This window comes from Leptonychotes weddellii, chromosome 9 (assembly GCF_054177405.1).
Source record: "Leptonychotes weddellii isolate Sample4059 chromosome 9, ASM5417740v2, whole genome shotgun sequence".
NCBI classification, from domain to species: domain Eukaryota; kingdom Metazoa; phylum Chordata; class Mammalia; order Carnivora; family Phocidae; genus Leptonychotes; species Leptonychotes weddellii.
In genome coordinates this window covers 75853679-75867732 of record NC_138377.1, presented here as the reverse complement: position 1 = coordinate 75867732, position 14054 = coordinate 75853679, and the positions used below count along the sequence as shown (strand labels likewise).

Genomic DNA, 14054 nt, shown 5'->3' with positions numbered 1-14054 from the left:
GGCTGCATATAAAAATCACTAGGAAGCTTTTAAAACGTATCTGTGTACAGGACTCACCCCAGATCAAATAAAACAGAATCTCAAGGGATGGGTACTTGGGCATCAGTATTTTTTTATGTTCCTCTGGGCACTGCCTAGGACTTTTACCCATAGGGCCAAACCTGAGTCACCCTGGCCCTCTGTAGCCTCTCATGCCCTGATCCTCTCTCACTCCTCTACCTGGGCAGCACCCCGAGGCATGAAAGGCAGTCAGCTAGTAGTGAATGTCTGACCTAATCCAACAATGGAATGAAAAAGGAGCAAAATACTTCATACAAAACACCTTACACAGATCACAGATGGATGGGCGATGCTGTACCAGAATCCGAAATGATGCTGGTCATAAGATGGAACTGTCTGACTTTTGATGTTTGAGGTCAAACAGAGTTCTAGATGAAAGGAGGAAAAAGTCTCTTATTAAAAGCAGATTAGTAGACTCATTCATCAGTGTTCACCAAGTAGATACATGAGGAATTTTTGTGCTGCAATTTTGGCAGCAACTGTACCAGGCAGAGAATTAATATCCCCTTCACAGCTATGTGCTTCCCCCTTTCTTTTATCCAAAATGGAGAGGAAAGGGGAATGTTATAAGCCAGTCACCATGGTGAAAGCAGGGAAGAATCATGAAGGAATTTTTGAAGGGTTGCTGCACTTCTTCCTGGTCTTATAGTGGAGGCTAAAACAAAATAGCAGCACTGGGCGCCTGGGTGGCTCAGTTGGTTAAGCGACTGCCTTCGGCTCAGGTCATGATCCTGGAGTCCCAGGATTGAGTCCCGCATCGGGCTCCCTGCTTGGCAGGGAGTCTGCTTCTCCCTCTGACCCTCCTCCCTCTCATGCTCTGTCTCTCATTCTCTCTGTCTCAAATAAATAAATAAAATCTTTAAAAAAAAAAAAATAGCAGCACTGCTTGAGGGCTACAGTATTATAAAAAAGCCAAGAGAAGAAATGGACTTAAAGAAAACCCCTAAACTCCTTTACTCAGACAACCATCTATTCCCTGTCTGCTGCAAGTAAGTCCATCTTAAGAATGACTTCTATTATTAACAAATTCCTGCCTTGACACACTATACTGAGCTCCCCAGCCAGAGCAGAAATACTTCACTGACTTGGTGGATGGTGTCAGCTCAGTATGATAAGGCAGCCTCAACATAGGGCCACTCAGTCCAAGGGATGGCAGCCTGCCCCCTCACACTGCTGGGCACAGAGCTGAGCCACCACACTAAGATAACTATGCAGGTGGTTTCCATTTTCTCAACTTCTGGGGATGTTTAAAAATGTCCTTAGTAAAAAGAAAAAAAAATCTCATGAATTGCTGAAAACTCTGTAAGTAATTAAAAAAACACACCCACACACATGTTAAAAATTGATAAAATTGTAAATTTAGCAAATTGATCATTCAGTAAAATGGTTTTCAGCCAACTGCTTTTTTCCCTCCAGAGAAGGCCTTCCCCGACCATCCAATTGAAAGCAGTTATCTCATCACTAATATATCAAACTGTTTAATTTTCTTCAAAGAACTTAACACTGACATTTTCTTGTGTAACCGTTTACTGTCTCTTACCTATGCTAGAATATAAGTTCCTTGAGAAAGAAACCTTTGCCTGTTTTGTTTACTGCTCTCTTCCCAGCAATTTGAACAGTGACTGAAAGAGAATAGGCACTTCATAAATATTTGTTGTTAAATAAAAGCAGCTCCAGGGATACACATGTAGACAAACAAGTGTGTAACAGTCAACACACGTAAAAATATGTCTTGGAATCTTCCATAATTCTTAATTTTTAAATAAATGTCACACATTTTCATAACACATTAATTTGGTTAAAGTCATTTTGAAATACTAGATGACTCTTATTCCTTCAATATAATAATTATTGAGTTCCAAGAACTGGGGAATGTCGCAGTGAACAAGACAGACAAGGGCTCTGCTTTCATGGAGCTTATATTCTAATGGAAGCTAAAACTTTGTTACTTAAATAAGGCTCAAGAGGCACATGTACCAAGCAACTTTTAATTTCTAAATGACACTTACATATTTAGAACAGTACTTCTCCACATATGGGTTGCAACCTGGTGGCTGGGGACAAATGTATAGAGTCTTGTCTGGAGGACGTGAAGCCCTAAACCTTACCCAGTGGTATCCGGTGTTGCCTCACAAAGTCTACCAGATCCAGGGATCCTCCCTCAGAGGAGTTGAGAAATGTCCCATGCCCAATTCTGTCAGGAAGCAGATCCAGAAGTACTTGTGTTTCTTTTTTTTGGTTTGCAATCTCAAAAAAAAAAGGGTGGGGGGAGAGGGCATCAATAACCTCTTTCAGTGGTTCTTAAAGGTACCTTTTTCTGTAGCCAGCTACTTTGTCCCTCAGAGAAGATAATGCAGACATTCTGGAAAGCTGAACCACCTATACCTTCCCAGCTCTCTTCTTTGCCTTTATTTTCCCATTCATTTCCCAATATTCTTCTAGATTCGTTCCAATGATAATACTAATTATAGTTAACAAGAGTAATAATAATAAACACTTTTAGACCTGCTTTGTGCCTATTCACATAAATTCTCCTTTAAACCTCACAAGAATCTTACAAAGTACTAAGATGAAGAAATTAAAGTTCAGAAAAAGTAACAGGATCAACTCGGGAGCAGAACTGAAACGAGAAAGGGACCTTTCATTTCTTATTTTTTTCCTTCTACATTACACTTCTCTACACTTGGAATTTCTTCACTATACCTAACTTTTGTAGTTAAAATACAAAGTATTTTTTTTTTTAAAGTTGTCTAAGGTCATAGAGCTCTATCTGACTTCAGGGCCCAGATTCTCTGTGCAGTGTGCTCCTGTTTTATTATTTTTTAAAGGATTTTATTTATTTATTTGAGAGAGAGGGAGAGAGAGAATGAGTGCAAGTGGGAGGGAGGGACAGAGGGAGAAGGCGAGAAAGTCAAGCAGACTCCATGCAGAACCCACACGGGGCTCGATCTCACAACCCTGAGATCATGACCTGAGTGGAAATCAAGAGTTGGACATTTAACTGACTGAGCCACCCAGGTGCCCCATTCATGTTTTGACACAGCCAGCTACATACATACCACAACTACCATGAAAAGGTCTAGCTGTACTCTTTATCTACTAGATAGCCTACAAGACAAATGACCATAACATGCTGAAATGAAATGTTTTATGTCCAATGCATCAAACAAAAAAAGCAACAGAATAAAGAAAATTAAAAAAAAATTTTAAAGAAACAAATAGACAAAAGAAAAGAAAAAAAGAAAAAGAAAAGCAACAGAGACTAAGGTAAAGAGACGGTTCTAATGCTGTGCACAAAGACCACAGATAACTGGTCACAGTAACACATGCTGGCTGTTCCATTTAATTGACCAATAGCTTTAATCAGACATCAGTTAGGTTAGCAAGAGGATGTCCTACGAGTGAAAGATCTTTTTGATCAGAGTGTGGAAACACAGATCCTAGATTTTAAGTTCTGCCACCAGATTACTGACTCTTTGCTTATAGACATGAAAAACATCAGCACTGACAAGAAGCTCCAATTTTTTCCTTAATCTTTAAATCATGATGCTATTCAACCTTTATACATTACTGCATCTAATATTCATAAATAACCATGTGAGGTAAGTAGCCTAAGTATTATTTCCTGCACTTGAGACAATAAACTCCAGACTTCTCGAGCTGTGTACATTAATCACGTGCAGCTTTTTGTATGTCAAAAAAAAGAAAACAAATAAAAGTACTGACATAGAAAGTAAATCCATCTGTAAAATGGGGGAAAGTGTAGTTGACTCCCTTGTTTGCCTCACAGGGATGTGCTTAAGAAAGTGACTATTCTCCAGCCATTATCTGTACATTATCTGTCATTGTGCTCATGTTGCCAAGGAGCTGGGGCCCAACGAGGGGTACCCGATCTTCTGATGAGCCTCATAAAATAATGATGAGCTACTTCCTTTCTCGCCAGTGCATGTGATATTCAGGTCCCTTACCCTATGAGGACAAGTGAGATGAACCGGTGCTTTTCTCAGTGTCAGCTTCCAATGACAAGACTGATGATGAAAACTTAGGCATTTTCTCTAGTAAGATGTCAATAGCTGTTTTAACAACACAGCGGTAGTGTGAGTCAACAGCCACCCTCAGGAATGACAAAAACATAAAACCAGTAACAAGGGACTAAAGCAAATCATACCTTTATCATTATAATTTACATTTAAAAACATTTCTACATTCCTCCTCTTCTACTTTTTTTTTACCTCCAGGTTTACTTTTAGCCATTTACAAATGATTATTATTTTCACTGTAATTTATCTTCTCCACCCTAATTTTACATTATTATTTACCTCTGAAAGATGCAATGCCAACTTCAGGCCTGCTTTTTTAGCTTCTAAAAGAGGTTCCAGGAAGTCTTTTGCCTGTCCTACCTTGATAAAAGTTAAAACGAAGATGAATTAGATTTCTAGGCAAACTGAAGAATTAGGTACTTTGTGTCAATAAACAAAGGAATAAAATAATGGCAAGGAAAAAAATGGCAGATTGACTCATTTGAAAATTTCATTTATAAAGCACCTACAATGTGCTAGACACTTGAGGGAATATAAAGCTGGCAAAGACCCAATCCCTGCCCTCAAGAATGTTAAGTCACATATGAGTGAACCTGATGTCAATCAGCCATGCTAGATATAGAGGTCACCAAATTTTAGTTCTGTAAGGAAATCTAGGTATCTAGTGCTAAGGAGAAGTCACCTGATTCAGGAACCTGTATGATTACAGTAAAGAAAGCTTCTACCAAATGGATGAATGAAATAAGAACACAATAGTCCAGGTTTAAACAAAGCCATAAGAACCAGTTTCCTGGGACTCTCCAAATCCAGTGGTTTTCAACCAGGGCCAATTCTGCACTACCATGCCCCCCCCCCACCTCCTCCCACGCTGGGGACACTTGCCAGTATCTGGAAACATTTTTGGTTGTCACAACTAGGAGGGTGCTACTGGTATCTAGTGGGTAGAGATGACAGGGATGCTACTAAACATCCTGCAATACACAGGGCATCCTCCCAGGACAAAGAATTCTTTGGCCCAAATGTCAATAGTGACACGAGTGAGACACTGTGCTTGAATCTGACATTCAAGAAGTTCTAGGCCAGTCTTTCTCATTGGGGGTTCTATGAGATAATTAAGGCCTACCCATACTTAAGAATTAATTATTAGACATGCATTGTATGTAATGAATTAATTTCTCTCCTCTCATTCAAATCTTATTCTTTTTTCTTTTTTAGAGGGCTTAATTCTTTCTCAGAACCCTGGTTGAGAATAGCTGCTATAGACATTCTGGTCATCCAGGGCAGAATAGGTCTTTTTTTTTTTTTAAAGATTTTATTTGAGAGAATGAGCAGGGGGGAGAGGGAGAAGCAGACTCCCCGCTGAGCAGGGAGCCCCATGTTGGGCTGGGATCATGACCTGAGCTGAAGGCAGATGCTTAACTGACTGAGCCACCCAGGTGCCACTTCCTTCCCTTTTTTTTTTAAAGATTTTATTTAAGAATAGGTTTTCATCCACACAGAGTGTCTGGTAGACCTCTGGAGAATGCAGGATGCCCCAAGCTAATCCTTACCCTACAAATTGATTCTACTTTTCTTTTTTTTTTTTTTTAAGATTTTATTTATTTATTTGCGAGAGAGACAATGAGAGACAGAGAGCATGAGAGGGAGGAGGGTCAGAGGGAGAAGCAGACTCCCTGCCGAGCAGGGAGCCCGATGCGGGACTCGATCCAGGGACTCCAGGATCATGACCTGAGCCGAAGGCAGTCGCTTAACCAACTGAGCCACCCAGGTGCCCCGATTCTACTTTTCAGAAATAAAATGTATTTAGGAAAAACAGCTTACAGTAGGGTCTCCACTGAGGTCAAGGCCGATAACTGTATTGTCAGTAGAGAGGAAGAACTCTTCAGCAAGTTTAACGGTCTCCTTGGCTACTGAAGGGCCACCTCTTCTGTCGATTGCTATCAAATACCTTTAATATAAAAAAAACACAGTTGAAAACAAATACAGTGCAGATGAAAAAGACAACTCTGAGTATGGTCAGAGAGGTATAGCAGGCTACATGTAAAATTTACTTAGTAGAAGTACAGCCTGACTGACAGGACAGCTTACTTTGCCAGAGGGCATGAGACCATAAATTCCTAAACAGCACCAAACATCTAGTGTTCAAATTCTTAAACGTTTCATGTTTTTTTTATTCTTGCACTTGTTTTTTAGTTTGTTTGATTCAGAATTCAACTAAAGTCCACGCACTGTGTTGGTCAATGCATCCCAAGTCTCTTTTAATCCAGAGGCGCTCCCTCCATGCCCCACCTTCCCCCTTCTCCATAAACCCCCACCACTTTTCTTGAATTTATTTCTTGAACTTAAAGAAACCACGTCCTTTGTTCTATAAAATTTCCTATAATGTGCATTTTGCTGAGTGCATTCCTGTGTCCTTAACCTGTTTCTCCTGTCTCTTATATCTCCAATAAATTGAAAATTGGAACTAGTCTGGAGGCTTGATCAAATTCAATTTTTTAGCAAGAGTATTTCATAAGTGATGGTGTGTTCTTTCATCAGGAGGCTTAGATCCATTATTTCATTAAGTGTTAAAAAACTGGTAATATTCTAATTCTAACACATATCCAATAGCTGATACAAATTCATTCTTCATGTTAGCTGGAATTCTACAAGGCATCTAATACCCAGAGAACCCCTGTTAATATTGCATAATTTTCCTCCAGCATTTTTTAATTTATCTATTTTTTTACATTCCTCCAGCACTTATTTATTTACAAAATTTGGATCAACTATATATAAATGCACTTTTTTTTTTTAACTTAATGATTTCTCCTGTCATTAAATAATGTTAGAAAACAATGTAAATCATATGAACATAACATAATGTAACTGTCCTCTGCTAAATGTTTTAGGATGTTTTCCACTTTTTGTTATAAATAACACTATAGGTACGCCTGGGTGGCTCAGTCAGTTAAGCATATGCCTTGGGTCGGGTCATGATCCGGGGTCCTGGGATTGGCCCAGAGTTGAGCTCCCTGCTCAGTCCTTCCTCTTTACTGATGCTCTCTCTCTCAATTCTCACTCTTTCTCAAATAAATAAAATCTTTAAAATAAACATAAATAAATAACACTACAATAAAGAATCTTACACAAAAATCAATTTATTTCCTTAGGATACGTTTCTAGAAGTGGAGTACTGCGTCAGAAGGAAACATTTTTGTACATCTTAATACATACTGCTTTTTAAAGAAGTTTTATTTATTACATATGCTTACTAGCAGTGTGTAAGTTCACAAACTGGTTATTACCTTGTTTTGAGGGGAGCTATTGAAATGGCATTGTAATATTTTAAATTTATCTGATTGGGGTGCCTGGGTGGCTCAGTCGGTTGAGCGTCCAACTCTTGATTTCAGCTCAGGTCATGATCTCAAGGTTGTGAGACTGAGCCCCATGTCAGGCTCCACGCTCAGTGGGGAGTCTGCTTGAGATTCTCTCTCTCCCTCTGATCCTCCCCCACCCTCTGCACACTTTCTCTCTCTCAAATAATTTTAAAAAATTATCTGATTAGTGAGATTAAATAGTTCCCTATACACTTATTGGTCATTTGTAGGTCTTCATTTCTTAATTCTCTTCTTGTCTTTTGCCTGCTTCTTTTTGGGAGGGGTGTGTGTATTAGTCTAGCTAAGCTTAATTTGGAGAGATTTTATAGCCAGAAACTATATAGGTAGCTTTCTTCCTTCAAGGACTTATTGAGCCCTGATTATGTGTCGCCTCTGTTCTAAGTACTGGAAGGGTAGTGGCAAAAGACAAGGTTCCTGGCCTCATGAATTTACACTCTAGTGGGTATGTATGTACAAATAAAACAAGATAATTTTTTTTTAAGATTTTATTTATTTGATAGAGAGAGACACAGTGAGAGAGGGAACACAAGCAGGGGGAATGGGAGAGGGAGCAGGCTTCATGCCGAGCAGGGAGCCTGATGTGGGACTCTATCCCAGGACCCCGGGACCATGACCTGAGCCAAAGGCAGATGCTAAACGACTGAGCTACCCAGGCACCCAAACAAGATAATTTCTGATCTTGTTAAGAAGAGTGCAATAAAGGAAATAAAAAGGATTACTAGAGGATTTGGGGGGGCACTTTAGATAAGGTGGTCAAGGAAGGCCCTCTGAGGAAGTGACAGCCAAAATGAGAACTCAATAATGAAAAGCCAACCATGCAAGGATATGGCGGGAAGCGTGTTCTAGGCAAAAGCAACAGGAAGTACATAGATACTGAGGTGGGACAGTCTTGGCCTATTTGAAGAACAGAGAGCAAACCAGTGTGTAACAATGACAAGTGTTGAAGAGAGGCAACCAGATCACATGGGACCCTGCAGGCCACAATAAGAAGTCTGGATTTTGGCTGAAGAGCAATGGGAAGCCATACTTCTCTAGAGCAACAGTACTCAGAATTTTATTGCCACATGAACAAATTCAGAACTGCATTCTCAACTTTTAAGCAATAGATTTCTTGACTCCATTTTTCTAAGATAAAAATCAGTTATTGTTTGATTTATAAAAATCTATTACACTCATGATCAAAATAATAACATATTCACATTCTAGTTTTTTTTTTAAATGGTGACCACTAAGGTACAATGCTTCTTACCTAACATCAATGTCTATGTTTTCTTGTTTGGACTGTTTTATGCCCTCAAGTACAGATTCCACATAAGCCTTTTTAGTCATTCCTGGAAAGGACATAAAGAAAATATTTGTCAAGACATCATCAACTATTTCATCCTTTAACATTAGCATCCCTCTATGAACAATTACATTTTTACTTTATGCTGTGACAAGGGCATGATTAAAGAGGAGTTAAAACATAGCCCTATGGGTACATTTTCATAAATGCTAACTGTACTTTAATAAATTTTTAAAAATAAAGTACGAGAAAGCAGAAATGGAAAAAAAGACATACAAAATATAAGCCCATTTAAAAAGTATTCTTAGATCCAACAGACATAAAACTACTCTCACAGGGCGCCTGGCTGGCTCAGCTGGTAGAGCATGCAACTCTTGATCTCAGGGTCATGATTTCAAGCCCTGTGTTCAGTGGGGAGCCTAGTTAAAAACAAAACAAAACAAAACAAAAAAAACAACTATTCTCACAAATTGCTATAAAAATCTAAAATGCCTGTTCTAACAAAACAAGAACAGCCTTTTCTAAGGCCTATCCTTAAAAAAAAAAAACCAGAAACAAAAACAAACCATTTTTCTCTATTAGCAGAATGTTTTCCTGCTGGTCCAGAAAAAAAAAATCCCCTCTTGGGTTCCTGCCTCTTCAATCCTGGCCAGGCTCAGTGTTTCCTGTCCAGGGTACTAGAGCAGTTCTTCCAATTTTGGGTGTACAAGTCGTCTTCTGGGGGCTCTGAGAGCACTCTCCAGAACAACCCCCTCTAAAATACTGCTTTCATAAAATGAAAGCAGTACCCAATCATAAAATGCTTTCTTTTGGCAGAAAATCTCAAGTAACACAGAAAATTATAAAGGAAAAAATGAGTAACCTATAATCCCACCACTCAGAGATAACCACTCTTTGTTTTTCTAAGTATAAATGTTTTTTGAATAGATGAGAGGCTACTATGTATATATGTATCCTGTTCAGTTGTTTAATACAGTCCTGTATTCTGAGTGTTATCCCCAAGTCTTTATAGTATCTTCGCAAATATTTTTAATGGTTGCCTCACATTCCAGTAACCCTTATTTAACCATTCCCCTCTTGTTGCATATCAGGTTAGCATCCTTCTTGGAATCTCCATTCAAAGAGCGAACTAGTTCTAGTAAGTGGCAGGTTTCTTCTCTCCTTCCCTTTCACTATCCTCACCAGCATAATCTGGAACTGATCCTACAATTTAAAAATGCGAGATAAGAATCTTCTGCTTGTCCAACACTTACTTTATGTAGTTTTAAAAAATTTATCCCCTGAATAACTGGACTGCACATGTCAGGGTGCAAGATGAACTGGCAGGGCCTTTTCAGGTCACAGACAAGGGACTAAGAGGGACCCAAGGACACTGCATAACATCTTTCCACACTGCCCTTATGAAAAGAGGGTTCCAGGAAATTTCTCCAGACCACATCCAGATCCACTCATCTCCATCCAGAGAGGTTTTACCACCTCACCCCTTGCTCCTGGCTTAAGACACTATCAGTCTCTGAGAAGGGACTGAAAAACCTTCATCTCTGTGATTGTCATAAAACATGATTCAGCATCTACTCAGTGGCACTGTCTCACAAGTGCCCTCAATGCAAGGAGCAAGAAGTAGCCTCTGTTTAAGACAATGTAACTATAAGGAGCAAACATTCTTTCCTCAGAGTGAGAAAAAAACAAGAACAAGCAAAATTTTTGTAGGCCTTTTAATTTCCCTTAAACAGATAATCCTTGACCTGATTTTTTAACTTAACAACTCACTCATTAATAATGTACATCACTGGGGTGCCTGGGTGGCTCAGTCATTAAGCGTCTGCCTTCGGCTCAGGTCATGATCCCAGGGTCCTGGGATCGAGCCCCGCACTGGGCTCCCTGCTCTGCGGGAGGCCTGCTTCTCCCTCTCCCACTCCCCCTGCTTGTGTTCCCTCTCTCGCTGTGTCTCTCTCTGTCAAATGAATAAATAAAATCTTAAAAAAAAAATAATGTACATCATTAATGTACATCAGAAGATTTGGACTGTTGACTCTACAACAGTGTTAAAGCAAGTGCTTCATATTCTCAACTTATAAACACATGAATCATCAAAGCACAGAGGAAAAAAGTATATTTGCTGAGAAGTAATTAAACTCTACCTGTAGCATTTTCTCTTCTAGGTGTGCTCCTTAGTTCCAGGTACTTGACACCATCATCTGCAAATTCTTTAATGACATCTTTTGTGACCTGATAGTTAAGGCAATGGACACAATATTGATAATGTTAGTGTAAGGGTCCCAATGAAAATGCCCAATGCTACAGCTTTATTTCACAAATTAAATTTGATTTGCAAAAAATGTTCCAAGTCTCTCATGTGGTTAAGATGACCTGCTTTGTCATACCCCTGCTGGAGACTGTGATGAGACTGTAACACTTCCAAGAGTTCCCATTACAACCCTCATTCTCACATTAAATCCAAATCTGCACATCAAACACACTTTTTGTTTCTCTTCTCTCCCTTTAGCCATTTCTCCATTTCCTAGTGTTCATAACAGTAGCTGATAAAACAGAAAATGAGGCAGAACTAAAACTACTTATGAGTGTGTAGTACTAGGAAGGTACATATGGAAATAAGTGGCTAAAACAATTAGGCATTACTGATGTACCGTTCAAAGTCATGGCTTACGGTTCTTATTCAAGTTATTTACGAATAAGTTGTATTTTGCAAAAGTTTCTTCAGGCAGGGTGAAATTTTCTCCAGGAGTACTAAGAAAAATCTCTCTTTGACAAAGAAAATGGATGATAAATACGAGTAAAATGGTATCCAATTTAGCACAGATTTCAACAACCCAAAAATGACTAAATGACCAGGGTAAATGATATCAAAAGGATGAAGGCATTATTTTCCTTCTCTGCGATCAATCCTAAAAAAATACTAAATCTAGAAGAAAAAAGGACCAGGTTGGAAATGCTGTGACAACCAGCCCTAGCTAGTCTTTGTAGTTGGTATCCTAAACTTAACCAGTTTTGACTATATGCACATGATCAGGCTAGTGCAGTGTCCTGGCAAAGGAACAAGGGCTGGCGGATTGTGTAGACAGTGCCTAACAAGGCGGCACTACTTTAGTGGACTCACTGTAATCCAAGGTCTGGGCTTCATCTGGTTGTGTGTGTGTGTGTGTGTGTGCGCGTGTGTGTGCCTGCCTATGCCACGCTCGCTTAACTAAAGCCACAAAGGAATTTATTAGAATCTTAGAATATAAATATACTAAGCTCAGATGCACCAGGAGATCTGCAGAATCAGCCTCAGACACTACACAGCTCAGGACAACACAAAAGCGTTCAGAATCATGGGACACTCTTGGACCCAGCAAGACAGCACTGCTTCCTACACCACTGAGCATGACCCTGCAGCTTCTGTACCATCACCATAGGCACTGGACCCCATGGCACTGGTGCCCCCCAAACTCCCATTTTGCTGCCCATGCTACCACCAGAGTGTGGGCCTCATCTGTGCAGGCTGAGGAACTGCATCTTGTCATCGGCTCCAGACCAGACACATAGAAGCCAACTCCCTCCACCCCAGCTCACATGTGGCCAATGCAGAAGCCTATCTGTTATGCAGCATTGACAGGGAGGGTGAAGTTCGGGCATGAACTGGCAGTCCTCCGTGACTGAGGAGACCAGAGCTCCTATCCAAGGCACCCTCTTTCTTGGTTTCTTGAGCTGCCAGTGAAACCAAATAGAACAACAGAAGGCTGTTGGCAAGTATGGAATGAGAGCAATGGGACGATTTATCTAGGCCATGGTGAGGCCTGTGGAATCATCCCTACCCATGTCCAATAATACTTCCTTGGGGTCCACATCTGTGTCTGCCAGATTCAGCCCTTTCTGCTCCATGCAGCAACTGGTACTGAGGCAAACTCTTACTTGAGTTCCTTCTTCAGATAGAGTATATCACAATTAGTTAAGTTTCTGCTTACTCAAAGGACGATAAGACTACATCTCCTGAATGAGAAAGAACATGGGCTCTGGAACCAGACAAAGATAGTCAATTCTGCCACTTACTCTCTCTGTGAGTGACCTTGAACAAGTTACATGTAATCAATTTAAGGCTCAGGGGTTTTTTTGATCTGCAAAAAGGGAACAATAAAGATACCCACCTCAGAGAGTAGTCTTGAATGTAGTGTCTGGGACATGTAATAGTTAGTATTACTTCAAGCATATTCCAATCCTTTCTCTTTGAGATTACATCCAGATCATCTTGACCAGACTGTTAAATGATCCATAAACTCTTGGTCCCACATTTATGAACAAAGAATTTCTTGGCTTACTCCCACACAGGGTTCATTTATTATATGTAAATGTTACTAACTTTACTCTCAGTGTCATCCTTCTGAACCACCTAAAGTTGCTCATTCTAGTACCACTAAGTCAAATCACAAAATCTTATTCCTTACCTCATTTTATATTTTTTAAAGATTTATTTATATGAGAGAGCGCATGCAAGCAAGAGTTGGGGGAGGGGCGGAGGAAGTGAATCCCCAAGCGGACTCCCCCACTGAGCCTAAGGCAGGGCTCCATCTCATGACCCTGAAATATTGACCTGAGCCAAGCACCCAAGCAGGGGCCCTTCCTTACCTCATTTTATTTTATTTTATTTTTAAAATTTTATTTATTTGAGAGAGAGCAAGAGAGAGAGAGAAAGCACAAGCAGGCGGAGGGGCAGAAGGAGAGGGAGAAGCAGGGAGCCTGATGCAGAACTTGATCACAGGACCCTGGGATCATGACCTGAGCCAACGGCAGATGCTTAACTGACTGAGCCACCCAGGTGCCCCCTTACTTCATTTTAATAAAGCTTTTTACCAACTTTGAAAGGAATAAAATAATGAGCATGGCATTATTGTAGCCCTAGATAAGCTGTCAGAATCCAAGATTTCATCAGTTTTGCTCGGTGACAATCAACAACAGAAAGTGAGACATTCCTAGCAGCATTCAATGGTATCTGTTGAGTAGCTAATTAGACAAGCCTCCTTTAGGTTCCTATAAGTCCCTGTACGTATCTCTAACACACAGCTTACCTCATTATGTTGGATTTTTTTTTCCTATTTATTTTTTTTTTTGATGTAGTGTTCCATGATTCATTGTTTGTGTATAACACCCAGTGCTCCATTCAATACGTGCCCTCTTTAATACCCATCACCAGGCTGATCCATCCCCCCACCCCCTCCCCTCTAAAAGGGGGTGTTTCTCAGAGTCCATAGTCTCTCATGGTTCTTCTCCCCCTCCGATTTCCCCCCTTCATTT

General features: G+C 40.0%; 1 protein-coding gene across 5 annotated transcripts in view; it reads right to left on the bottom strand.

The window, feature by feature from the left end:
• MAPDA (N6-Methyl-AMP deaminase) overlaps positions 1 to 14054 on the bottom strand; it is a 57908-nt gene that overhangs the window by 6748 nt on the left and 37106 nt on the right. For 3 of the 5 annotated variants that reach the window (XM_081829533.1, XM_081829532.1, XM_081829535.1), the window contains 6 exons: positions 10907 to 10994; positions 8730 to 8811; positions 5922 to 6048; positions 4380 to 4460; positions 2169 to 2307; positions 328 to 428 (listed from right to left, as the gene is read on the bottom strand). In XM_081829533.1, the coding sequence (XP_081685659.1) occupies positions 328 to 428; positions 2169 to 2307; positions 4380 to 4460; positions 5922 to 6048; positions 8730 to 8811; positions 10907 to 10994 (618 nt within the window). The remainder of the gene's footprint in view (positions 1 to 327; positions 429 to 2168; positions 2308 to 4379; positions 4461 to 5921; positions 6049 to 8729; positions 8812 to 10906; positions 10995 to 14054) is intronic. The other 2 variants (XM_081829536.1, XM_081829534.1) reach the window with 2 other exon arrangements.